At 32.7% G+C, this 27,841-nt stretch overlaps 1 protein-coding gene across 2 annotated transcripts; it reads left to right on the forward strand.

The window, feature by feature from the left end:
- The first annotated feature begins 11 nt into the window (after positions 1-11).
- Positions 12-26,871, forward strand: LOC114327269 (uncharacterized). 2 transcript variants are annotated; one of them, XR_007696376.1, is made up of 9 exons: positions 12-174; positions 4,075-4,226; positions 6,383-6,542; positions 10,262-10,858; positions 13,573-13,860; positions 14,694-14,802; positions 18,978-19,155; positions 21,023-23,832; positions 24,468-26,871. XR_007696376.1 is itself a non-coding variant. In XM_028275817.2 (8 exons), exons 1-7 carry the CDS (start codon positions 120-122, stop codon positions 19,153-19,155), a joined length of 1,539 nt encoding a protein of 512 aa, XP_028131618.1. In that variant the 5' UTR covers positions 12-119; the 3' UTR covers positions 21,023-26,871. The 2 variants fall into 2 exon arrangements, 1 of the variants encoding a protein (XP_028131618.1); XM_028275817.2 differs by having other exon boundaries at positions 21,023-26,871.
- The last annotated feature ends 970 nt before the right edge of the window (positions 26,872-27,841 follow it).

Genomic DNA, 27,841 nt, shown 5'->3' on the forward strand with positions numbered 1-27,841 from the left:
TCTTGTCCTTGTCTTGTCAACAAAGACAAGCTTTACATGACGGATGACAGTGACATTCTAATGATAATAAAAACAAAAAGTATTTGCCTGTTATTGTGAATTATTTAGATTTTTGTAATATGATCAGAAAAACTGTGATAGTCGTAATACTGAATATAATCTTACAGGTCTCAGGTAAGATCCCGATAGTCTACAAATAGAAATATTTTCAAAATATGATATAGATATTTTGACAAATTGACAACACTCATAAGATATCTACAAGAGAAGAGTATCATTCTCATCTTTGTACTACCACCCTATTATGTTTAAGATTTGTAAGCCTTTTTGTTTCGAAATACCACTATATCTGACATTCTGCTTTAAACTAGCTGTTCACAAGCAACTTTTAATTTAATTTGCCACATTATGTGTTTCCCACAAGTTGTTCAGTGATTATGATTCATATCGAATTTGTTTATTGAGTTCAAGTTATGAATATTCCCATTTGGTTTTCTATCGCAAAATCTGTTCACTCTACTGAACTGATTCCAGTTCCAACTGTAGTAAATTTCCTTAAATTGGTTGCTTTTTGACCCCTGGAAGTGGCTCAAAATTACTATACAAGCAAGCTCACATGGTGATAGCCAATATTATTTTTAATATAAAATCAAAGATTTATTCAAAAGCAGTTTATTCACAAATTAAAACTGCATAAATTAACAGGTTCAGTGCCCATCTTGAACAAGCACTACTTGGCTGGTCATCATCATCAGTAGCTCGACAACCCTTTTTGGGTCCTGGCTTGTTTTGTTTTGTTTTTTTATTTCCACGGGACAAGCCCAGTACAGTTGCAATTTTTTACAAAGGCTTGTTCTAGGATTTTCCGCCATTCTGTTCTGTTCCTTGCTTTGTTCTTCCAGTGGGTAATCTCAAGTGTTTTCAGATCTTGTTCCACTTGTTCCATGTATCTTCCCTTTGACCTTCTTCCTACTGGTGTTTGCCTCATTATATGTTTTGGTGTTTCAGTCTCCAACATCCGTTCAACATGGCCCATCCAGCGCAGATGTCCGATCTTTCTGGATGTTATGACGTCGGGTTTGTTGTATGCTGTGTATAGTTCAAAATTATATCGTCTGCACCATACGTCATTTTCTCTCACCCCCTTATAGATTTGTCTCAGGATTTTTCGTTCAAACGTACCTAATAAGTTTTACTTGGCTGGTACCACATACTTAAATCGTCATTTAGTAACACAGTACTACTAACAACACTCGTGCATTGTTAATACCCTCGATCAAAATGTTGTGACTACACTTGTGCTTCATAGGCTCCAAACGTGTTAACCCTAGAACAGCACAGTTCGTTCATCTAACGTAGACTGCACAGTGGGGTTTCGAAAACCCTAATTGTTTTTTTAGTACTAAATGTTATTTATTTATTTTTTTCTGTGGTATGTAGTACAAAACAACAAACAACAATATCTTATTTTCAAAATATGTTTATTTAAAAAAAAAACATTTCTCATTAGATCTGATAAACATGAAAAAACTAGTGCTCTTATTACACTTTTAAAAATATGGAGATATTCTGACGTAAAAAATTAAACAAAATTTCAGTGAAATAAAACTTGTCTCTTAAAAACCCTTTAAACTAAAATAAAACATAAATGTTGTTCCAAGATAACTATTTCTGATTCTTAGCCAAGCACTTCAACATTGGTTCTGGTACACATAACATAATTGAGCCTGTGTGGTCCAACGATGACCATTTTTCCCAGTATACTGGCGATATTTCTTTGCGAGGTATTGGGTTGTGTTTGTTCTTCTTCATTATCGTCGTCACTTTGTTCGTTATCAGTGTCACACTGATGTTCAGGAACATTAATCATCGTCTTCATCTGATGAGACTCCAAAATCATCTTCGATGTTCTCAGTCATCTTCATTCACTCATAGGTTTTTAGCTTCTTACTGTAATAATTTTGTTGTCAGTGGGCGCTGATATTTTCTCTTAGAATCTGCAATACTAGCAAATAACAAAAAATAACCTCAAAATTTTAACACCCCTTAACTGCACACTGGGGTCCGAAGTACCCACAACTCCACTAAAAGTGTCACAGCAAACTATACAACAAACTTAGGCGGCGCAGTGACTGTCTCTCAACGTAGCTGGCTCATAACTGAATTTATGTGCAAGGGATCGCCAAAAGACGCAGACATGCACAAGTTACATTAAACGATTCATGTGCCTGGGTTTTTAGACCACTGTGTGCAGTTCCAGGGTTAAAACAAAAACTTAAATTGTTTATGTTTGATATTTTATATCATTCTGGTTATTCAAGATTCATCATCAGTGGTACTACAGCCCTAATTGATCTTCAACCTTTCCCAGTCTATTTCGCCAGTGGTTTCTGTTCGTCACCAACCATTGCCAATTTGCTATGACAATTTTCTTAGCGCCTTCACACCAGCCATCCATCTCAGTCTTGGTCACCCTATACTCATATTTTCTACTGGTACTGTCAATAGGGTTCACAGGAGTTGGCAATTTCATTTGCTTTTGAAACTTGTCCAGCCCATCTAAGCCCACCTATTTTTGTCAAAGATATTACATAATTTCTTTTTCTTCTTCTTCTTCTTCTACAGCACTACAGCCCAAATGGAGCCTTGGCCTCCTTTATTTTTTTCCTCCTCCTTGTTTGTCTGGCTGCTCTTCTCCATACATATACTCCTAAAAGTGCTTGTGTGTCGCTGCTTACAGGGTGTTCCCAGTGCTTTCTTGGCTTTCCAACTGATCTCTTTCCCTGCATTCTAGAATTTAGTGCTCTTTCTGGTAGCCTATCCTCTCCCATTCTTATCACATGTCCTGCCCATTGCAATCTTCGTATTCTAATGAAATCTGACAGGGGTGTTTCCTTATAAAGTTGATAAAGGTCGTTGTTGTATCGAATTCTGAAGATTCCGTTTTCCCTCCTAGGTTCTAATGTTCCCCTCAGTACTTTCCTTTTGAGTGTGTTGGGTTTGTTTTTTGGATGTTTCTTTCAGGGCCCATGCTTCACTGCCATAGCATGCTTTTGGTCGAATTAAGGTTGTATACATTATTACATTTTTTCCATTTACTATTTCTTTATACTTCTCATATAATATAAAGTTATATTGCCTTCTCGCAATACCATTCTCACACATAGGGAGATAAGGGTATTATTCTTCTTAGGATCTACTGTTTTGGAGATGGTTCATGCTTCTGACCCATATGTCAGCAGTGATAGTTTGAGTGATCTATAAATGGTTAGTTTGGTTTTTTGGCTTAAATTTCCTTTTTTTAGCTACATGCTTAGTCCAAAATAACATTTGTTTGCTAGCAGTATCCTTTGTTTTACTTCTTCAGATGTGTCATTATCACTTGTTATGAGAGGATCCAGCTAGCTAAACTTATTTCTTCTTCTTCAATACTAAAGTCCAAATTGAGCCTTGGCCTCGCTTATTTGTTGCCTTAAACCCTTTTTGTCTGAGGCTGCTTTTCTCCACACATGGACTCCTAAAAGTACTTGTGTGTCTCTGCTTACAGTGTCTTCCCAGCGCTTTCTTGGCTTTCGAGAATTCGATACAACAACGAGGCTGGAAAGCTAAACTTATTTATGACCTCAAAATTATACTGGTCTATGCTGAAATTCTGTTCAGAGCTTCTCGTTTTATTTCTATTTGAAATATATACCAACATTTTGGTTTTTTTCCTAGTTTATTTTAAGGCCCATATTTTGTGCGGTCATTAAGAAACTGGGAACCTTCTCTTAAGTCCTCTTGTGGAGAATATGATCACCCTCTTGTGGCGAATATGATCAAATCCAAATCATCAGCTTAAGCCATAATCTGCGTTGACTTATTAAATATTGGTCCTCTATTATTTAACTGTGCTATCTTTTATAGTCTTTTCTAAAGCTGTAATAAAGAGAAGATGTGCCAGCATGTAGTCCAATATGGCCAGTATGTCATCTCCCTTCCATAACCCTGTATATGTTTCAAAGGCTTGTGATAGATCGCCTTGTATTTGCAATCTGCAGATCACTTCATTCATGATTATTATTCTTCTTTCAGGAGATTATGACATTATGCTGACACATGATGGTCCAATTATAAAAGGTGGCACTATACATTTTACAGCAGTTGTAACTTCTAATGACCAACCTGTACTAGAAACCTTAAAATTTGTATGGATGGATAATGGAATACCACAGCACACTAGAGAGGTTAGTACTTATACATTTTTGTTTTACTTTATAAAATTGATTGGATTTTATGGATTTACGGGGTTATTTTTAATAAAATAATATTCACCTCTGAGATGGGGTAGAATAGAATAGAAATATGCTTTATTGTCACTGAAAATTTTCACTATTTTACAATTTTATGGACAAAGCTTACATACAGTCAAAAGAAAAATAATATCAATAACAAATAGCAACTACAATTTACTAAAATTAGATAAATCGTCAATATACAGTATATAAAAGCAAAGCAAAAAGAATTTATTGCAAAATTTATATAAGTAAATTGAACATACATACTTACAAAAAATAAAATACAATATTAGGAACTGACAAGTTTAAGCTACACCGTATGAAAGCCAATTTTCTTAGTTATTCATTAAGAAATTCTTCTATTGAATAATATGGTCTTTTAGATAGATAGGCTTTTGTCATTTTACGGAACTTTGTGAAAGATGTTGCAGATTTAAGTTGTAAAGGAAGATGGTTGTAAAGTTTTTTTTGTCGAATGGAATATAATATAGATTTCTTTACTAACTCAGTTTATGGGATCGGTAAATAAATATCAAAGATTGAATTTCTGGTGGAGTAAAGATGATTGGGCCTTGAAAGACTTGCTGGAAAGGCATGAAGGTGTTTATAAATTAAACAAACCATTTCTAGAATATATAAATATGGAAGTGTTAAAATTCTGTGGTCTCTGAAGTAACTTCTGCAATGTGTAGATCTTCTGAGGCCAAACAGATATTTTATTGCTTTTTTTTGCAATTTAAAAATAACATCAAATTGAGCAGCTGTACTAGAACCCCAAAAAGGAAGAGCATATCGAAGATAAGACTTGAACAACGAAAAATATTTATTTTAGAAGATGCTAAATTGAGTTCCCTTGAGACAGATTTTATTGCATAGCAAGCTGAGACGAGTTTCTTACTTAACGAATTGATATGAAGGGACCATTTGAGGTTACTGTCCAAAAAAATACCAAGAAATTTTATAGAATCAACGATACTGATCTGGCTGTTATTAAGAGGCAAATGTTGAAGAGCTCCTTTATAGGATAATGCTACTGTTTTATCTACGTTAAAAGAGAGTAAATTAGAGTCAGACCAGGTCTTTATCGTCAGTAGATCCGAAGTTATAGTTTCATGAAGAGATGCAATAGTTGAGTTTCTCCAAGTGATACTCGTATCATCAGCAAAAAGAAAAAATTTCCCATCGATTTTTAAATTAGTGATGTCATTTATAAAGATAAGGAACAGAAGAGGACCCAATACTGAACCTTGTGGTACTCCACATACAACGTTTTTACTGCCCTGTTTTGCTGCCCTGGTGGCATCTACCCCCAGGGTAAAAGCGCAAGTTGGCACCATGTCACATTTGTTTTTCGTGAGGTATCCTCTAATTTTCACCAATTTTCACGAAAATCAATGAAAGTTCAACGAAATCGGGGGTGAACACTTTCAATGACTGTATCTACTAATCCCACTATAGGCACATCTTTAGAATTAAAATTAAAATTTATTAATATCAGAAACATACATCAACTGCTACAAATATGAACTAAACAATTTTTTATAAAACTTTTTGTAAAATTTTTTTATTTATTTTCCTCATTCGTCTTTAACAATCTACTTAAATTGTAATACAGGCTGTTTAGTGTTTGATTAGATACAGTAGGAAAAATGAAAGATTACCCATGAACGAACATATAAAACACACTGTATTTTTCTGTCACTGTGTCACAAAAAAAAAATTGGGCAACGCAAGTACATGTAATACTTACATAAGCTGTTCTTATAGTACTGGTACTAGTTGACTATTTTCTGAAACATAGAAAATATGTGTTTAATATGATCGCTCATGAGTAATCTTTCATCTTTACTACTATATACTTCAATGAAGGAAGCGCTAACATCGGCAACAGTGCTTATGAGAATGAGTTGCATTGCCAACACTGTAGAATGACAGAATGAACGAGAATCAGACACATTAGGTGGCCAGCGAGGACGGAATGTTGCCATTTATATATTATCTAATTCAAAACTTAACAGTAAACATATAATATCTGCATACATTATAGAATATAGAATTTAAATTTCTTAATTCTTTTAATTACATTTTCAATTAAATTTTTACAGAATGATGAAGTTAACAATTCTACAGATACTTGGACTATAACATACACTGCAGGCGTCTATCCAGCTGGAATTTATACAGCTCAAGTAGTTATATATAAGTGCAGTTTTGTCGTCTACTGCCCTGAAAAAGGCTCAGCAAGGATTAACTTTGTTATAACAGGTAATATATTTTTTAAATAAATATGTTTTACGTCTCTTCCTGAGTCTTCTTATTGCATATATACATGCAAGGCGGATAATTCTACAATTCTCGTATAGAGGCCTATCCGGCAATTTATCTATTTGCTGAGTTTTGCCTAAAACCTGTCAAAATCACTCTAAATCTGGAGATTTTAAGAATTGGCAAAGCAGTTCATGAGAATGCCAATAAACATTATCCAAAATAAGATTTCTCATACTAATTGTTGTCATAAGTGGGTGTGTGTTAACACAAAACACCTGGCATGAGAACTCCTCCACATTTATGATAGCTTCTTTGATGACTATATCTAACAATGTCAAAAGTAGTGACCCCATTAAAAAAAAACTATAGGACTGTAGTAAAAAAACTGTAGGACTAGGCATGATACTATAAATAACAAGATAATATATTGCACATCCGGAAGTCGTGACGTAACTGGAGACCGGTAAGTTCGTAATGGTTCGTAATCATTCGTAATGTCCGATTAGTTTGAATTGTTCTCGGTTGTATTTTATATTTTATCTTTGACAGTTATTTTGACTGGAATCTCGACACTAAATTCTTTTCGAATACATTGAAGTTTAATGTTATTCTGCTAATTGAATAATTTCATCACATAATGCATACAAATCCCATTTAACTTTAACAAGAATTCAAATTCAACTTCCGGTCTCCAGTTACGTATTCAATGGAAGTATATGGAAGAAAATAAAAGTAATAATGGGTATATTTTCTTTTTCATATTGTTGACCATACAGAAATATTCAGCTTAGTATCTTAGTAAGTATCTGCGTAGCAGGATAAAAAAAAAATAAAAACTTACTGTGAATTTCTTTGTTTCACTGTACATGCTGTAACGGGTTCTTTTAATAGAATAAGAACTGGTTCCCTGCAAACAAATTAATGAATAACGGACATTGCTTCACCTCCACTCCCATAAACAGGTGAAAATGTTTAAGAAACCCTAATAAGTTTCTCAACAATAAAATCACAAAAAAAGCTTATATTTTCATTCCCATCTATGGTAGTGCGGCAGATTCGTGCAAATATTATAAGAATTGTGAATTTACTGATAGAAACATATAATTTGGACCACATATACTACACATATAAAGGATCAAATTTAGATGGGAGGCCATCTCAGATTTTGCCTTTTACAAAAATGGCGGGGATTCAAAATGGCGACTACATATGTGACTAATAGAGCGTAAAAATATTTGTTAGGAAATATTTTGAACTTTTTAGTTATGTTAATTACCATCTATTAAATGCAAAACGTATCTTCACATGTACCTATATGCGGCAGATTCTTGCAAATATTATAAGAACTATTGTGCATTTAATGGTAGAAGCATATAATTTGGACCACATATATTATACATATAGAGTTTCTAATTTAGATACGAGGCTATCTCAGTTTTTGTTCCTTTTACAAAAATGGCGGGCATTCAAAATGGCGACTATACATATGTGACTAATATCACGATAACTTTTGAACGAGATAACAGATTTCAACAAAATTTGGTATATAGGTTCTTTTTTTGATGAATAATATCAAGGTGTTGAACCGGAAGAATTGGTTTACCAGAATTTGTGTTTTTTTTTATGTAAAAATATGTTGTTTCCTATTCAATTATTTCACCCTGGATATATTAATTTTTTAAAAAGTTAATACCGGCGTTGAAAAGGGCGTAAAAATATTTTTTAGGGAATATTTTCAACCCTTTAGTTATATTAATTACCATTTAATAAATGCATAACGGATCTTCACATGTATGTAGGTACCTATGTGCGGCAGATTCGTGCAAATAATAATATAAGAATTATTGTGCATTTAATGGTAGAAGCATATAATTTGGACCACACATACTACACATACAAATATTCAAATTTAGATATGAGGCCATCTCAGATTAAGTCTTTTACAAAAATGGCGGGCATTCAAAATTAATCTGCCGCCCATAGGTACATGTGAACATACGTTATGCATTTATTAATTGGTAATTAATAATTAACAAAACTGAAAAGTTCAAAATATTTCCTAAAAAATATATTTACACTCTTTTCAATGGCGGTATTGCCTTTTGGAAAAATTTATATATACAGGGTGAAAGAATTGAAAAAGAAACAACATATTTTTACATAAAAAAACAGTAAAAACACAAATTCTGGAAAACCGATTCTTCCGGTTCAAGACCTCGATATTATTCATCAAAAAAAGAACCGATTTACCTAAGTTGGTTGAAATCTGACGTCTAGTTCAAAAGTTATCGTGCTATTAGTCACAATGTACAGTCGCCATTTTGAATGCCCGCCATTTTCATAAAAGAAACAAAAACTGAGATGGCCTCGTATCTAAATTTGAACCTTTATATGTGTAGTATATGTGGTCCAAATTATATGCTTCTACCATTAAATGCACAATAATTCATACAATATTTGGACGAATCTGCCGCATATAGGTACATGTGAAGATACGTTTTGCATTTATTAAATGGTAAGTAACATAACTAAAAAGTTAAAAATATTTTTACGTTCTTTTCAATGGCGGTATTAACTTTTTGAAAAATTTATACATACAGGGTGAAAGAATTGAAAAAAACAGCATATTTTTACATAAAAACCAGTAAAAACACAACTTCTGGTAAACCGATTCTTCTGGTTCAAGACCTCGATCTTATACATAAAAAAAAAGAACCTATATACCAAATTTGGTTGAAATCTGAAGTCTCGTTCAAAAGTTATCATGCTATTAGTCACATATGTATAGTCGCCATTTTGAATCCCGCCATTTTTGTATAAGGCACAATCTGAGATGGCCTCCTTTTCTAGATTTGAACCTTTATATGTGCAGTATATGTGGTCCAAATTATATACTTCTATCATTAAATGCACAATTGCTTCACATATCGGCTGCACTATGGTGGGCAAACGAAGACAGACATTTTTACTTGAGTTTCAATAAGCTAAATTGGAAATTGATGGTACTGGAGGACATACCTCAGTTTTACCTGGCGATACGCCAGACTTCCGACCTGTTCAAGTCCTTAAGAGGGAACCAACTGATTTCTCACGCATGTGTGATTTTTTGCTGATAACACATAACTCCCCGTCCTCATGGTGACTTCCTATCTAGCAAACGATTACTTGAGTCTAGAGGAATCTGGCAGGAGCAGTTCATGCTGAAGTTCAGCGATCCTGCTGGTAAGTACGACTGTATCGTCCGCATATCGCATTTTATTTGTCAATTCTCCATTGATTTTTATGCCTTCTTTCATGCCTTCATTCAGTGCTTTTTAAAAAAAATGTTCGGAGTAAATATTAAAAAGGAGAGGGGAGGGAACATATCCCTGTCGCACCTTTTATAATCTCAATGCTCTCTATGAACGAATTACCAACTTTTACCTTGGATGTCTGATTCCAGTAGAGACTTATCACAATTCAGATGGCTTTATCATCAATTTCTATGTTTTAAAGAATTTCAATTAGTTGGTCATGTGTAACATTATCAAAGGCGTTTGTGCCACACTGCCTCCCTTGTGCCCGAAGCATTCCTAAAACCTCATACAGGATGAAATTTGAAATACGTGGATTAAAACTTACAGGTTTTGTTTACTGGTTTATGTCTCTCTGTGCTTAAAAAATTCTTTAAAAATTAACTCAAAATGACCATTCTATTTTAATCTTTTTTTTTTCAGAAAATCTTAATGGAGACTTCCTGTTACTGCAAGGAAATCAATCATTAACGAATAATTTCGTATCGACTAAAAAGGAAGTGATACACGCAGTAAAATTAAAGCAATCAGATGCAGACTTTATCAAAACAGCTCCTACAATTAGAACTTATTGGTTTGTAGACTGTGTATATTATGGAATTACCAATGAGTTCAAATTTGCTCATACTTACCCGGATCCATATCAGAACCACACTGTTGAAGCCTTGGTAGAGGCTGATTGCACTCCATTGCCAACCACAACAGCAGCACCTACTACTACAACAACCAAAGTTACAACTACTACACCAAAGCCAAGTACAACAGCAAGCACCACTACTAAGCCAACTACAAAAACTACTACAGTTAAACCAAATGCAATAACAATAACTTCAAATAAGCCAAAAGTCAGAAGACATATAACTAATCCTACTGTGAAACCACAATCAAACATTAAAGTTTGGGTCAATAATACATTAGTTCCTTATAATGTATCTTTTCCGTATGTTTGTAATAGCTCTTACCTGGCGACTGATCCTAAGAAATTTTATGGATATTTTTATAAAAAATTTCAAGCTAAAGGTATGTAATCGTAATTTAGGTTTGTCTATTACTAACTGAATCATTACTTACTTACTTAGTCCTAAGCCTTTCTACCTTTACGTGTACCTTCCCGATCTTGTGTTTCTTGCACGAAAATATTTAGTTATAATATTAAGGTATTTAGACAAGCCGAAAACGGCGGGTTCATTGGGAAAAATATTCCCAGAGATTTTTTTGCATAATTACATTCGTGAGACACCCCAGAATAAGGTTCAAGAAGTCGCCCACGCGAAAAGTGGTCCAAATTTTTTTAACAATTTTTTTAATCAAATTGCAAAAATCAATATTTTTGGCCCGGGCAAACTTTTTTAGGTTTTTTGGGCCATTCTGGACAAAAAAGGTCTGTTATATTTTTTCTCTTAAGTTGATCGTTTTCGAGTTATAAGCAATTTAAAATTTGAAAAACGCGAAAATGGCCATTTTCAAGGCTTAATAACTCGGTTAAAAGTTATTATTATGAGAGTCAGAAAGTGATTAATAAATCAACGTTTAAAGCCCCCCCTACAAGGTCCTGAAGAAATTTTTGTCAATTATTACCAAGCTGTTATTTTTAAGTAATAATAATGAGCGCCATGCACGTGTTAGGTGGCCGTAAATTATGAGTGCGAGAGAGATGCCATTCCGGCAGTCCACTTGTGCATCTTACTCGCACTCACATTTACAGCCGCGTCAATACGATCTAACCGCTCATTGTTATTAATTAAAAATAACAGCTAAGTAATAAACTAATGACACAAATTTCTTTAGAATCATGTAGCGGGGGCTTTAAACTTGGATTTAGTCACTTTCATACATTCATAATAATAACTTTTAACCGAGTTATTAAACCTGAAAATGACCATTTTCGCGTTTTTCAAATTTTAAATTGCTTATAACTCGAAAACGATCAACTTTAGAGAAAAAATATAACAGACCTTTTTTATCCAGAATGGTCCAAAAAACCTAAAAAAAAATTGTCCGGGCAAAAAATATTGATTTTTGCAATTTGATAAAAAAAATTGTTAAAACAAATTTGGGTCAATACGATCTAACCGCTCATTGTTATTAATTAAAAATAACAGCTAAGTAATAAACTAATGACACAGATTTCTTTAGAATCATGTAGCGGGGGCTTTAAACTTGGATTTAGTCACTTTCATACTTTCATAATAATAACTTTTAACCGAGTTATTAAACCTGAAAATGACCATTTTCGCGTTTTTCAAATTTTAAATTGCTTATAACTCGAAAACGATCAACTTTAGAGAAAAAATATAACAGACCTTTTTTATCCAGAATGGTCCAAAAAACCTAAAAAAAAAATTGTCCGGGCAAAAAATATTGATTTTTGCAATTTGATAAAAAAAATTGTTAAAACAAATTTGGACCACTTTCCGCGTGGGCGACTTCTTGAACCTTATTCTGGGGTGTCTCACGAATGTGATTATGCAAAAAAATCTCATGGGAATATTTTTCCCAACGAACCCGCCGGTTGCGCCTTGTCTAATTGGATTTTGACAAAAGCTATGAATCATTTAGTACCCAAGTTTATGTGAAATTTTCAAAGTCATAGCTCTTCCCAAAATCCATTACATCATCATCATCATCATCATTCTCTTTGCCTTATCCCTATGCGGGGTCGGCTTCCCTAATTGCATTTCTCCACACAACTCTATCTTGGGTCATAGCAATATTAATCCCCTTTACCAACATGTCCTGCCTAATCGTCTCCCCCCACGTCTTCTTTGGTCTTCCTCTCCTACTCCTTCCAGGAATCTGCACTTCAGCTATTCTTCGTATTGGGTGATTAACGTCTCGACGTTGAACATGACCAAACCATCTTAACCTATGCTCTCTCATTTTGGCATTAGTTGGTGCCACACCTAAACTTCCCCTAATGTACTCATTTCTAATTTTATCCTTCTTTGTCACTCCACTCATCCATCTAAGCATTCTCATTTCCGCCACATGCATTCGTTGTTCCTCTTTCTTTTTCACTGCCCAACATTCAGTTCCGTGCATCATAGCCGGTCTTATGGCTGTTTTATAGAATTTTTCCTTCAGTTTCATTGGAATTTTTCTGTCACACAACACACCACTCGCTTCTTTCCACTTCATCCATCCAGCCCTAATTCTACTGCATGCATCTCCATATATTTCTCCATTACTCTGTAATACCGATCCTAGGTACTTAAAACTATTGCTTTTCACAATCATTTCACCATCCAAAGATACCATTTTATTTGTAGTAACTTCATCTTTAAATGAACATTCCAAATACTCTGTTTTTGTCCTACTAAGTCTTAAACCTTTTTCCTCCAGAGCTTGTCTCCACTGTTCCAGTTTTTGTTCTAAGTCTCTTTCACTATTTCCTATTAGCAGTACATCATCAGCATACATTAGGCACCATGGAATACTACCCTGTAATTTCGCTGTTATCTGGTCCAAAAGTAATGAGAATAAATAAGGACTAACCACCGAGCCTTGGTGCAATCCTACTTTCATCTGAAATTTATCAGTCTCTCCCACACCTGTTCTAACACTAGTCGTTACTCCCTCATACATATCTCTCTTCCCAAAATCCATTACATATACTTCTTTAATTCCAAGCTCGGTCCTTTCATTATTAAACAGTTCCTTAATATACTCTTTTCATCGGTCTATTATTTACTTTGTTACTATAAAAAATATTAATATTTTTTTTACTTTTCTAGATCCTTTGTCGAACATAACCGTCACTGGTAATAATTGGCTGCAAACAGGTGACATGCTGTCTCTAAAAGTACAATGCTATGGTTCCCAAAATTTCGAGTATTGTGTTAAATATGTAAAAGGAGAATATAATGTGACAGGCAACGAAACTTGTAAATATTATGACACATTAGAAACCTGCGCGTTTTCTGTTATGAGGTATCTAAATGTTCCTAAGACGACTATATTAATTATCGTGAAAAATGACCTCAATAAGATAGTTCAACCAGTAACTATCAACATCTATAGTGGTATGTATAAATTAGTACTAAGTTTTGGCATTCATATTGTAAAGTTTATTTTACTACGTTTTTATATACTTCGCCTGTTCTTTGTCTGTCTCTTTGTCCGGGAAAAATCTTGTAATCGATTTTAAACATACTTCCCGACTAGCTAGAGATCTGAAATTTTCAGAATAGCCCAGAACTCGAAGACATTGCAATATTCAATAACTTTTACATGGATGCATTGAGTTATATTTGGAATTTTAAATTACATATGGTAAAATTAGTTCTCACTTTTCTCAATAGATGGTTTTCTCAATAGATGGCGTCACTTTCTATTTCCATGTAAAATTTTCTATATATTTATAATAACTAATGAATAGATAAAATTTCTAGCTAGTTTATTTACATAAAAAATACACGATGAATAAATAATTTCTAATATTTCCCTTAAAATTTTGTGTAAAACATTTTCTTTGATTTATATGAGTTTAAAATCGCTTACAAAATTCTCTCATGACATAGGAATTTACACAACAAAATAGTTTACAATTTTATAATGTATCCTATAAATAATAAAAGCGTGGTATTATAAAAAGTTCTTTTTTATAATATGCAATTACATATTAGTTTATTTAAAGTCTTCTAACTCTTATTTAAATTTATTTACAGTCTTTCAACACTAACAGTAAAAATACAATTAATCTATAACATTTTTTATTTTATCCACTAACTTCTACAATTTAATTCCTCTATATACACTGCCAAGAATAAAATTTGGGCCAGCCTGTAATTTGAATTTATTTTAGAAATTCTTACTCTTTTATAACTATTTTTTAACTATTTTATTTTTCTTTTAGTGAAGAAACAGGGTCAGTTATCAGTTATTGTTGTCCCTGTCGCCTTTAGTTTAGCAGCAGTTGTATTAATTGTATTTGGCGTTGCCTACTATTTCCAAAATAGAAGCAGGTATGTATTCATTCAAAACTCAAATTCTTTAAAATATAAAAATCTAAATTTTCTCCTTTAAATGACACCGCACACATCTGATGGAAAATATAATGTAACTCACATTCAATAAAATTTACATGAATAGATTCGTCTTGAAATTACAATCATTTCATATCATTGCGCCAACTCTGAATTTTTATTAACAACGGCGTAAATTGATATACATAAATCTAAAATAAAATCTGTATGTACAGCTGGTTCCTAAAAATACTGATACGACTCTGTAAGATTTGATCATTTTGAGCAGTGTATGATTGGTCTGACATTTTATTATATTTATTATGACACACAAATAATAAAATAAACAAACAAACAGTAGTGTAGGAAACAGAGGTTGAACCTCGCAAAATGGACACAAACAAGTCCGGTTTTATTTATTTTTTCTGGTATATCAAGGGGTGCTTCTTATGAGACTACTTTTTCTTAAAAAAATTTGTCCTGAAACCCCCCTTTTCAACCCTTTCATCATCATCATCATTGGCTCGACAGCCCTTTCTGGGTCGTGGCCTGTTCCAGGATTCTTCTCCACTCTGATCTGTTTCGTGCTTTTTTTCTCCAGTTTTTTATTTTTAAGGTTTTTATATCATTTTCTATTTGTTCTAAAAATCTCAGCTTCGGTCTTCCTCTTGTTCTTTTTCCTACTGGCATCTGTTTGAATATTTTGTTTGGTATTTCGCCTTCTTCCATTCTTTCTACATGTCCCATCCAACGCAGCCGTCCTATTTTAATGAATGTTATGATATCCGGATCCTGGTATATTTCGTATAGTTCAAAGTTGTACCTTCTTCGCCAAATTCCATTTTCTTTTGTGCCCTTATATATGTGTCGCAAGATTTTTCTTTCAAAGGTGGCTAGCAATGTTTCCTCTCTTTTAGTGAGTGTCCAGGTTTCTGAGCCGTATGTGAGTACCGGTCTTATTAAGGTTTTGTATATTTGGCATTTTGTTTTCCTTGCGACGTTGTCTGATCTTAGTTGCCGAATTAAGCAATGGTAACTTTTATTGGCAATAAATATTCGCCTCTTCACTTCCTCTGCTACGTTATTATCAGATGTGACTAGGGATCCCAAGTATGTAAAGTTTTTACCCCCTCAATGCTGTATTCTCCTATTGTTATATTTTGTGGCTGCCTTATTTCTGTGTTTTTACTTACCTGCATATATTTTGTTTTGTTTTGTTCTGGTTGATTTTAAGGCCACTATTTTGTGCAGCTCGTTCTATTTGATTGAATGCCTCTATCATTTCTCTTCTTGATCTTGCGATTATGTCAACATCATCTGCAAATGCTCGTATTTGCACGCTTTTATTAATTATTGTTCCTCGAGTATTGACCGTTGTGTCCCTCATTATTTTCTCGAGTACGATGTTGAACAAGATGCATGATAGAGCGTTTCCCTGGCGTAGTCCCTTTTTCACATCTATTGTTTCCGTTAGTTCGTTTTGTATCCGGATTTTACTTTCTACTTTTAGAGATTCTTTTATCAGTTCTATTAGTTGAGTTGGTATATTAAATTCTTTCATTGCTTTTATTAAGAATTCTCGGTTTATATTGTCATATGCGCTTTCGAAGTCTATGAAGAGATGATGTGTGTCGATGTTATGTTCACTTGTTTTTTCGAGGATCTGTCGCAGAACAAATATCTGGTCTATTGTTGACTTCTGTCTACAGAAGCCACTTTGGTGGCTTTCAACCCTTTAAAGGGGGTAGTTTGTGGTTTTCGCGAAACGTAGCCCTTCCTGTACGTTTTCCAAAAAAATTGCGTAATAATAAAATGAAGAGGACTATATTTCCTACTATTTATTTCCCGACAGTATATGTCTATCACCAACCGTTTAGCGGGGGTCGCGCCCTAAAATTGACAAATTTTTAAAAAAGATGTTTAAAAAAACTTTTCCCTAACTGTAATGAAAATTAATAAGAAACCCTGCGGCAATTAATCAAAAGTAAGTGGCTGATTGTTTGGTATAGGTTTGATTTAAGGGAAATTGCAAATTTTTTAATTACAGGGTGTTACATGTTAAAAAACCCCTTTTTATACTATCTGAACCGCCTATGCTAGAGTAAAAAAACTTTCAGCGATTATCCATATATTAGTGTTATTTACACATTTGTATAATGCACCCCCATATTTTTCCTGGAACCACCCCAAAAAAAGGAGAATTAATAAAGAAAATAATCAAAAATTGATTTTGGTCCACAACTGTGGCTTTAGGGTGCAAAGAAAATAAAATATGCATAGGTCATAATGTGTAGCAGACAGTGTGTTCTTTTATTTTCCATAAGTGAGTTATCCATAAAATGAATAGGTGAAAAAAAAAAAAAAAACAAAAACTTGAGCCCGCCAAAGCTTTTCTGAGGTTTACGGCGCCACTGTGCCGTAAAGGTTGCTTATACGAAAAGGATGCATAACACCTTATTTGTAGAGAAAATAGTGGTCTTTAATCCTGTATAAGTTTTGTTTTAAAAAAATGCACAGGTAATGAGAAAATCGTCAAAACATGCTCTCCAAGGGATAGGGGTAGTTTCTGCAGTTTATTTTCAAGGATAGGGGTAGTTTCCGTAGGGATGTTTCAATAATCATATATATTTATGAAAAACCCTATTGATGGAGCATACATATGTGTCCATATGGGTCAAAAAGCAAAAAAAAATTTTTTTTCAACCCCCCTTTCTTAATTTTTTTTGGCTACAGGGGTTGCATTAAGAAATCGCTTTTGATGTCCATGCATGGGTAATAAAAACGTGCACAAAATGATATATGCAACATTTTAATAAAGGGCATTTGTGTGAAGGATTCCAAGAAAATCACTTTCTTTATTAATTCTGCTTTTTTTTGGGGTGGTTCCGGAAAAAAATGGGTTTGCATTATAGAAATTTGAAAATAACACCAGTACGTGGATAATCGCTGAAAGTTTTTTTACTCTAGCATAGGCGATTCAGATGGTATAAAAAGGGGTTCTTTAAAATGTAACACCCTGTAATTAAAAAATGGGCAATTGCCCTTAAATAAAACCTGTAACAAAAAATTAGCCACTTAGTTGTGATTAATTTTCCCTGGGTTTCTTCTTAAGTTTCATTACAGTTAGGAAAAATAATTTTTTTTTAAAAACATCTTTTTTAAAAACTTATCAACTTTGGGGCGCCACCCCCGCTAAACGGTGGGTGATAGACATATGCTGTCGGAAAATAAATAGTAGGAAATATAGTCCTCTTCATTTTACTATTAAGTAAATTTTTTGCAAAACGTACAGGAAGGGCTACGTTTCGCAAAAACCACAAATTACCCCCTTTAAAGCGATGAAAAGGGGGGTTCCGGGGCGAAATTTTTTAAGAAAAAGTTAGTCTCATAGTAAGCACCCCTTTATATTCCAGAAAAAAAAATAAAACCGGACTTGTGTCCATTTTGCCAGGTTCAACCTCTGTTTCCTATTCGTGGTGTGCAAGTACTTGGAAGGGATACGTGAAACGATCGTGCGCGAATAGCGGAGAAATATTGCAACTTTCTTAAATAATTCATATTGTCCATTGAAATTGTCAAATTGACGTACATTTCATATCTACTGTCATTGAAAGAGAAAAATTATATGTTGCTCCACAATATTGATATGATATGCAATTATTATATAAAGGTAAATTTAATTAATTGTATTTTGCTTGCAGTACTGCATTTTAATAACTAATTTTATTTACTACATACAATTGTTTACGTTTTCATCACATAACCTGAATCTTATTTTTTCTTCTTATTATTTTTTTGGGCTATTGCCTTGACAATTATCCAGCAACCAGGACTAACGTAATTGGTCAATACAATTAAAAGTGCGAATAAAAGTGCAGAGCGTAGAAATAGGTGTCGCTTTGCACAACTTGCACGGTCCCAATAGTACAGCCATTTTTTGAGGTTGAACAGAATAAGTTATCTGACAAATTTTAAGATTTGGCAGTGACAGTGACAGCATGTAAATAATAAGTATTTATCCTTCAAAATTTTCTACACAATTTTCTACAAAATACGCTTTAAGAGTCGTATCAGTTTTTTTTGGAACCAGTGAACCAGCTGTACCTACATGAGTTAAAGAGATAATATTTCGCGTCCCCCTAAATATTTAATAATTGACGTTTTTTATGTTTTAGGTTTATAATTGAAGTTGCTGATTTCAACTTCGGCAGACAGTATAGTGATATGGAGTATAAAACTTTCAGAGAGAGACTAAGAGATTCAATCGCCAACGCCTTTACTCGAACACCTACACCTAGCTCGTCAGAAGTACCAGTTTGGCCTCCTGGTAGAAAATACGGTAGCATGACATGAGTAAGTACTTTACTCATTCTCAAAATCTATTTCTACTAAAAACTTTGTTACGTTAAATCTATATTTCTTTGTGTCAAGGGCCTGGCATTATAAACAACTTGATGTAGTAATAAGGCCCTCAAGAATTTTTGTACATTTACGATTTGTAACATTATTCTTTTATCAGTAAGAAACACGGACTTTGCCATTCCAGAAGTAAGAAATGGTTCAATCGGTTGCAGATCATTGCCGACACTTGCTAACATGATATATTAGTTCGATTTTTGTCTTCTCCTTTACGTGCCTTGACATACGAAAACATTTTAACTGCAGAACAAAAATATTAGCGATTTCTGAATATAATTCATAACAGAAGTTACAAGAAGTATGAAGAGGGCCAAAATAATTTGGTTTCAGGAACGGCATGGTAACGGTATGTAACGACTGTTCACTGATAAATCACATGTCGCGTATGTTATTTTCGAAAATATTAGTTATTTCTGAAAATAAATCATAACATAAATTACAAAAAGTATGAAGAGGATATGGGTCCAGACTAATTACAAAAATAATGGGCATGTTAAGTACATAGGCTGTCCAATCAGTTGCGGTTCGATAAAAGACGTCGTTGCTACTAGCCTAAATTTTTTTTTATGCTGGTACACTCTTCATATTAAAGTATGTGAAGTTTCACTTCAATCTGTCAATTCATTTTTTGTGTAGAAGTCCTTTAGTATCGACGTGTCATAGCATTTTTTTACAATGGAAAAAATCAAGTATCGTGCAGTAATTGAGTGTTTATTTTTGAAAGGTTTAAAAACAAAGCAAATTTATGAACGAATGCTGAAAGCGTATAAGGACTCTTCGCCTTCAATTAGTATAGTAGAAAGATGGGTTGTTGAATTTAAACGTGGTCATGTAAGTCTTGAACGATCCACGTCAAGGATGTCCAAGAACAGCAACAAACAAGGAAGACCTAGAATGAGATGGTTGGATGACGTGGAAGACGACCTGCAAACTATGAATATAAGATAATGACAAGAATAAGCCCTAGGCATCTCATTGACAAGTGTAAGCAGTGGGTGCCGCATTCGCTAAAAATGGAACAAAACACATTCGAATGCGACTTTCTTAGCAATATTTAGAAATTTTAAAATTTTTTGAAAGGATAAAGTGGATTTTGTGCATCAATTTATCACTATGGAGAGACTTGGGTCTATCACCATGATTCTGAATTAAAACTAGAAGGCTAAAGAATGTGTGAACCTGAATATTTTGTTTCGAAACGAGTTCCTGTAAAGAAATCGTCCATAAGTTATTTGGAATGCGGAAGGAATTTTGTTTATGGATTACTTGAAAAATGGGAAAAAGTAACCTTTAGACCATGAATGTTAGTGTAACCTTTAGACCAGCTAAAGGAAACAATTCATGAAAAAAGACCCGGTTTGCAGAAAAAATCCTTTTTCTTCAGGACAATGCACCAGGTCGTATTTTCATTTTTACAACGGCTAAAATACATGAATTTTAAGTTCGAATTGTGGGAGCATCCACCGTTTTCACCAGATTTGGTCCCTAGCGACTTCCATATTATATTTCAACATATAAAAATATTCATGTGTGGAAAGCGATTTTCATCAAAAAATGATGAGGTCATAACATCTGTGGAAGAGTATTTTGCAGCCCTTACAGATTCTCACGTCGTGGATGGAATTCATAAGTATACGGATGTTTAGGAAGACTGTACCCAATAATAAAGTGTATGCCGAACCATTGAATTGTGTTTTTCTTATCCAATCGCAAACCTTATTATTATATATTGATACTATATTAGTAGAATCCAAGTATAATTTTTATTTTAAAAATTTATTAATTTCTTGAAATATTACAGTATTGGAATGGAACCCAACTTGTCATCAGGGATCCCCCCATGGATGATAATGATAAACTGCAACAATATTTTTAATCTTATATTTTATTTGACTTCACTTATTTAAATATGATTATTTTTGTTTTTCTAATATATTTAGATTTTTAATGCCTTACTTTTATGTATCATTTTATTAGGCTTTTATTTTGTCTTCGTTTTGTTCTCTTTGCTATAGCCCGTTGTAAATTTATGAGATGGCGAACAATTTTCTTGAAATTATTTATTTATTTTTAGTTTGAATTCTGATTTCTCGAATATAAAAATGTATGAAATTTTTAATTTTTAATATTATGTTCTTGGTAATCACATTTTTTGATTTAAACATGGTTATAGTATGCGTAAAATTGCAATGAGCTATAGCAATATTCACGAAGTGAATATTATTTCTTATCTGTTGTGGGGCTTTAGAGACTTTGTAAAATAGTAAACATAATCAAATTTTATTCTGAGAATAGAAATAACGATTAAATTATAGTCGATAAATTGTAGCCGCTGCTTTTATTAAATTTCTTAATAAAATTTCCATTCCAAGCCTAAAAACACGAATTTTTTAAAACGAAATAAAATTTGAAAGACAATTTTAATTGCAGCTAAATTTGAGTTTTTCTATTGAAAAAGGTAATTAACTTAATGTGATCAATATTTTAATTTCTTCAACAGGTTTTAGATTTCTAATATTAAAAAAATCATTAGACATCCTACAAAATAGTACAACGTGAACATAGCCTCGAATGAACCACCACGGAACAAATATTGGTGTTTGGCAGTGTTGCCATGTCCTTATAATACCCAACCTATACATTATAAGAGTATTACAACACTGTCAAACTCCAATATTTTGTTCCGTGGAGGTTCATTCAAGGATATACAGGGTGTCTGCGTAACTTGGAACCATATGAGAAACTTTTTTAATATCAATTTTACGAAAAAAAGTCATTCTTTATAAAGTGCTCTGCATAGTCTAAAATCTAAGATGCAATCATCAGATATCAAATTTTGTCAACAGTATACGAGGTATGTCAAAAAATATTAATTTCGCTCAAGAGCAAACTACCTTTATATTTCAAAATATCAAAAAATTTTATTATGAAAAGTTATTTGTAATTAAAAACCATATTCAAATATGAAATAACAGCCTTCTACTTGAAAAAAAATTTCTGAAATTTTCCTAAATTACCGACTCCGAACATTATTTTTATTTATTAGACATGTAATAACTCTTTTATTAATAATTTTAGGAAAAAAAGTTATTTTTCATAAAAATCTGTGCATGGTCTAAACCTCAAGATGCAACCAACAGTTATCCAAGTTTGTTAATTTTATACGAGGTGTGTCAAATAATATGAATTTAGAAAGAATTTTTTCTAAATTCTTTCTAAATTCATATTATTTGACACACCTCGTATAAAATTAACACACTTGGATAACTGTTGGTTGCATCTTGAGGTTTAGACCATGCACAGATTTTTATGAAAAATAACTTTTTTCCTAAAATTATTAATAAAAGAGTTATTACATGTCTAATAAATAAAAATGATGTTCGGAATCGGTAATTTAGGAAAATTCCAGAAATTTTTTTTTCAAGTAGAAGGCTGTTATTGCATATTTGAATATGGTTTTTAATTACAAATAACTTTTCATAATAAAATTTTTTGATATTTTGAAATATAAAGGTAGTTTGCTCTTGAGCGAAATTAATATTTTTTGACATACCTCGTATACTGTTGACAAAATTTGATATCTGATGATTGCATCTTAGGTTTTAGACTATGCAGAGTACTTTATAAAGAATGACTTTTTTTTTCGTAAAATTGATATTAAAAAAGTTTTCCATATGGTTCCAAGTTACGCAGACACCCTGTATAACGTTACACTATTTTTTAAGATGTCCAAATCATTGTGTATAAGAGACAATGGTAAAGTGTCATAAGCAGTAATTGGGAACTATTAAAAATAATACTGTACGGGTATCTCTGTCTGCACAATCTCTAATTTACATTTATTCAAAATTTATATGTCTTTCCAGTAATTTTTAATAAATTTAACAGTTTTTCTTTCTTTCATTGCAAGTTATATTTACATAGATCTTTTTTTAATTCATTAGCTAATCTCCATTGTGCCACTAGTATGGATATTTCTAACCAGACTTCTTAAAGTTTGTTATTATGATTTGAAACAAAAGAAGGTCATGAATATTACAAAAAGACCTACTCTCATACCTCATTTTATGATGATTAATTTTTCTTATCAATGGATAATGAACATATAAAGCACATAGTGTTTGCTCCCCCCTTGTCTGGCTTTAAAATTTACATAATATTTACCTTTTGCTTTTAATGTCTTTTCTGTTTTGCTGATTTGTTTTGCTCTTTTTATCCTAATTCTCTGTTTATAAAGTTTTCTTCTATAGTTATTTCTACTTTCTCCATTTTTTTCAAATATACATTTTCTTGTATTAACTCATTCCTTTATAAGATAAAGTTTTCAATCCTAATAGCATTATTAATAATATTTAAAAATATTAAAAATATTACCTACTAAAAGATTTTTAAATTGAAAACTTATTGGTCCATTTTCTTGGTAACACCTCCAAGGCTTCTAAAATTTACAAGCCATATGGATGCTGAAGCGAAGAAGACAAGAGGGAATTCAAAAACTTACAATTCACGACCCCGTCTGTTCAGCTGGTAAATTCAAACAGAAAATGGACCTAGTTACTCAAAGGAGTAAAGACTAATATAAAAATAAAATAAAATTTCATTTTTAATTCAGTTGCAATGCGAAGGCAAAACAATCTTATTTTTCAATTAGAATACGGAGCGCAGTCCAGCCCTCTGAATCGCGATTTTCGACTCTAATTGGAGTCTCATCGGAGAGAGCGTAGGCTTGTTCTCCATATTCTAACCGATCAGTACCGAGAGCTTTTCCCACCCATTGCAACTGAAGTGAAAATATTAGTCTTTACTCCTTTGAGTAACTAGGTCCATTTTCTGTTGGAATTTACCAGCTGAACAGACGGGGTCGTGAATTGTAAGTTTTTTGAATTCCCTCTTGTCTTCTTCGCTTCAGCATCCATCTGGCTTGCAAATTTTAGAAGCCTTGGAGGTGTTACCAAGAAAATGGACCAATAGGTTTTCAATTTAAAAATCTTTTAGTAATATTTTAATATTTTTAAATATTATTAATATTGCTATTAGGATTGAAAACTACTTCATCTTTCAATTGCCAGATGACGCTAGTCACCTAATATTTTCACTTCAGTTGCAATGGGTGGGAAAAGCTCTCGGTACTGATCGGTTAGAATATGGAGAACAAGCCTACGCTCTCTCCGATGAGACTCCAATTAGAGTCGAAAATCGCGATTCAGAGGGCTGGACTGCGCTCCGTATTCTAATTGAAAAATAAGATTGTTTTGCCTTAAGATTATTTAATATTTTAAGATTATTTAATAAGATTTATTTTATTTTCATTCCTTTATAGTTTATTTTCTCTTTCATGACCTGTATCATTTGCTCTACTATATTTCTCAGAATTTTTTAAATATCCCAAAGCCCCTTATTTTTCCTTTTGTTGGCATCTACTAGTTGCCTTGTTAATTCGTTTATTTCATTGTTGTTATTTATTTCATTTATTTTTGTTTTTGTCGTATCTGGTGTGCACTGTATTTTTTACTTCTGGCAAATATATCTTCTGGTTCATCTTCTTCTTCGTTTTATCATCATCTGATATATTATGGTCATAAGAGCAATAAATCTTCTGTATGTATTACCTTTTTAGTCTCAATTTCACTGACGCATTTAAACTTTTTTGGAATTTGAACTTTTAAACTTTGGATTCATCATGATCGGTAACGTTTTCTTATTATTTAACTAACGCGATTATGGTTTTTATTGCGGAAAAATAATATGGTGGCCTCCCCTTACATTCGCTTTGCAAATATAATTTTTTGTGTATCCCACTATGCTGTGGTAGTAAGTTTTAATACAGCCTTCTAGGAAGACACCAATGGATGACTATAACCCCCACATGAAATTGCTAGTTCTCCTTTTGTTGCTATTTTTAAGAGCACACAGTAGCGATCAACAGGTAGCAACAAACGCGGTCCAAGATTGCGAAAGTTCTGCGAACTTTCAAAAGTGAGGCAACAGTGCGTCGGTAACTCGACACTGACAGTGACGTTTATACTATCAAAAACAATAATTAGTTTTTATACACATAGGCGCGAATTGTTGCCAAGTCAGTGACGTTCGATTTCTTGTTATAAAAAAATCGATTTTTAGTAGTTCCAATGTGACACAAAATCTAGGGACGGGATAAAAAAGTTTATTTGAAGAAAGTGTATTTTTGCCTTTCTTAATGGCGGTACAGGCTCCTTTTTTCAATATTTTATTTAGTTATAGAGTGATTTCCACATGCTAACATATTTCTGAAATTGGGCTCTGTACCGCCATTCTTTATTATATTACGAATATGTGTGCCAAATATCTCGACAAAATATTCAAAATTAGAGCCGCAATCTTGGAACGCGTTTGTTGCTACCTGTTGATCACTACTGTTTGCTCTTAAATATACTATTTAATAAACAAGTTTGAATCATTTTTTTCAGAATACCAGTACAATAATAGATATTTATAAAAAATACGTTCAAAATTTATACGACAGCAGAGTTATCCGTAGTATTGAAACGAATAAAATGTTCGTTATATTCCAACATTTTTAGTAATGTCAATTAAGATTTTATTTTTTATTAAGAAATAAAAATTACAACTGTTATTAAACACTAATCAGTTATGAGAGAGATAAAATATTAAACAAATACTTATATGAGAGTGTGATGATATGTCTGGTCTTAGCTTGTAATGTACTCAAATAGTCTTATGATAATTACTCTGTATTAGTTATTAATACCCCTTATTTGTTAAAGTGGTCCTCTCGTTTAAAAAATAATTACGAATATAACAAGTGGTCATGTTTGCTGTATCGTTGGGAATCACGAGTTAAGTTTCTTGTTTTATTTCACAATCAATATAATTTTCTAACAACTAATATTGTGATTCAGAAACATTTTTTTATAAATCGCCTTCAAGTTGGTTTTGCTTTTGTATCAACCGTAATAGATAGGGTGATTCATTAAGAATGTCCAGTCTCTGGGTTGTAGATTCTAGACCTCAAAATATTACGATTCTGCCCAATATGCCTTATTTTAATATTCAAGCTATTGCCAATGTTCTAGCAATATCTACCTGTTTTATGAATGATCCCTTGTTGATGTCCTTTCACACCTCCAACAGTAGCACACTGCTGAGCTGAATAATAATGAGTCTTATAGATAGCTGGTACAGGTTTACCTTCAGTTTCCGAAGAGGACCACATTTTTTGAGAGATGTTTTCGAAAATGCAACTTTTTATATATAAACATGAGAACATGTTAATCATTTATATGAAGAAGAGCCAATCATTTTATATATAAAATGTTTATCGACTGTTGAATAGTATTCGACAGTGTTTTTTAACATGCAGTCATTTACACAATTATTTATCATTAAATAACGAGGCCTACATCTCATATGATTATCTTAGCTGGTAATAAATTGATTATTAGATAATAAGAATTTTGTCCACAAACAGGAAAAAATTAAAACCAGTTTCAAAATTCACGAAGACTGTACCAGTGTTAATTATTTGTTAAATATGACTGTATTTTAAACAATATTGTCAAATAGAGATGTATTTGTATATATAGGTTCAAATGTTTATTTTTTGTATGTAAAAACTGCGTAGAAATATATAATAAATATAACAAGATTGTAGCAATTTTTTTATCCTGTGTATCCCTTATATTATTAGAAAAATCTCATAAAGTTTAGATGAGCCTGAGTCATTCTTGATGATGAGACTAAATTGGAGAACTAGCAACACAAATTTAACTTAGAGGTCCTAAATTTAAACTATCTGGAAGAATCTTTGCAATAAACTAATTCTTCATACATCAACCAAGAAAAAAAAAACGTCAAGACAGCAACATAAAATGTAACCCAGTCGGGATAGCATTTGACCTTGCATTACGAGCTGACCCAAATTTTATTTTTCTAATCTTTAGGGAGGGTCAATATTAGTATAAATTTAAAATCTCGACTGAATTCCACCGTTGCGTTAGCCGCCATCTTGATTTTAAACGAGAACCGTTTTGGCTTAATATCTCCGCCATTTTCAATTTTTCGACAAAAAGTGTAGAAACTGAAATTGTTGAAAATGCAAATTTCTATAATTTCATTACTTATAATTTTTCGTGCGGTCGATATTTTCCGAGTTATGAGGGGAAAATAGTGACAGTTGGAGCATAATTATTGAATTATTGAATTATCTCGTTTTTTATTCGTTTTACAACAAATATGTACCTATACAAAAATAAAGAGAATTAAATTTTGTATAATTTTGATGTCGTTCATTTTTTTGATAAAATCAATATTTAAGGTAGTACGTTTGCGGTAAATGTGCGAGCGTAAGACCTGATTGATTTTATAGCAATTGTTTTTGTTCAATATTTCTGCCATTTTCAACTTTTCGACAAAAAGTGCAATAACTGAAATTGTTGCAATTACGATTTACTACAATTTTTCGAGAGAACCAGTGGCGTGTCTACAAGGGGGGATGGGAAAATTCCCCCCAGCAGGGTCCAAAATTAAAAAAAAAATGTTGAAATATTAAAATATATTAGCTAAAATGAAACTTAAAATATCGACAGAAAAATTCAACCAATAAAACCCGCTAGTTAATAAA

The sequence above is a fragment of the Diabrotica virgifera genome, chromosome 2, assembly GCF_917563875.1.
Source record: "Diabrotica virgifera virgifera chromosome 2, PGI_DIABVI_V3a".
Classification (NCBI taxonomy): Eukaryota; Metazoa; Arthropoda; class Insecta; order Coleoptera; family Chrysomelidae; genus Diabrotica; species Diabrotica virgifera.

Bases quoted from the DNA above. Each gene is read 5' to 3' on its own strand.
- LOC114327269 (XM_028275817.2), top strand. From the start codon at position 120: ATGATCAGAAAAACTGTGATAGTCGTAATACTGAATATAATCTTACAG. The intron at 4,227-6,382 runs GTTAGTACTTAT...AAATTTTTACAG, and splicing joins TACCACAGCACACTAGAGAG to AATGATGAAGTTAACAATTC. The intron at 14,803-18,977 runs GTATGTATTCAT...TTTATGTTTTAG, and splicing joins TATTTCCAAAATAGAAGCAG to GTTTATAATTGAAGTTGCTG.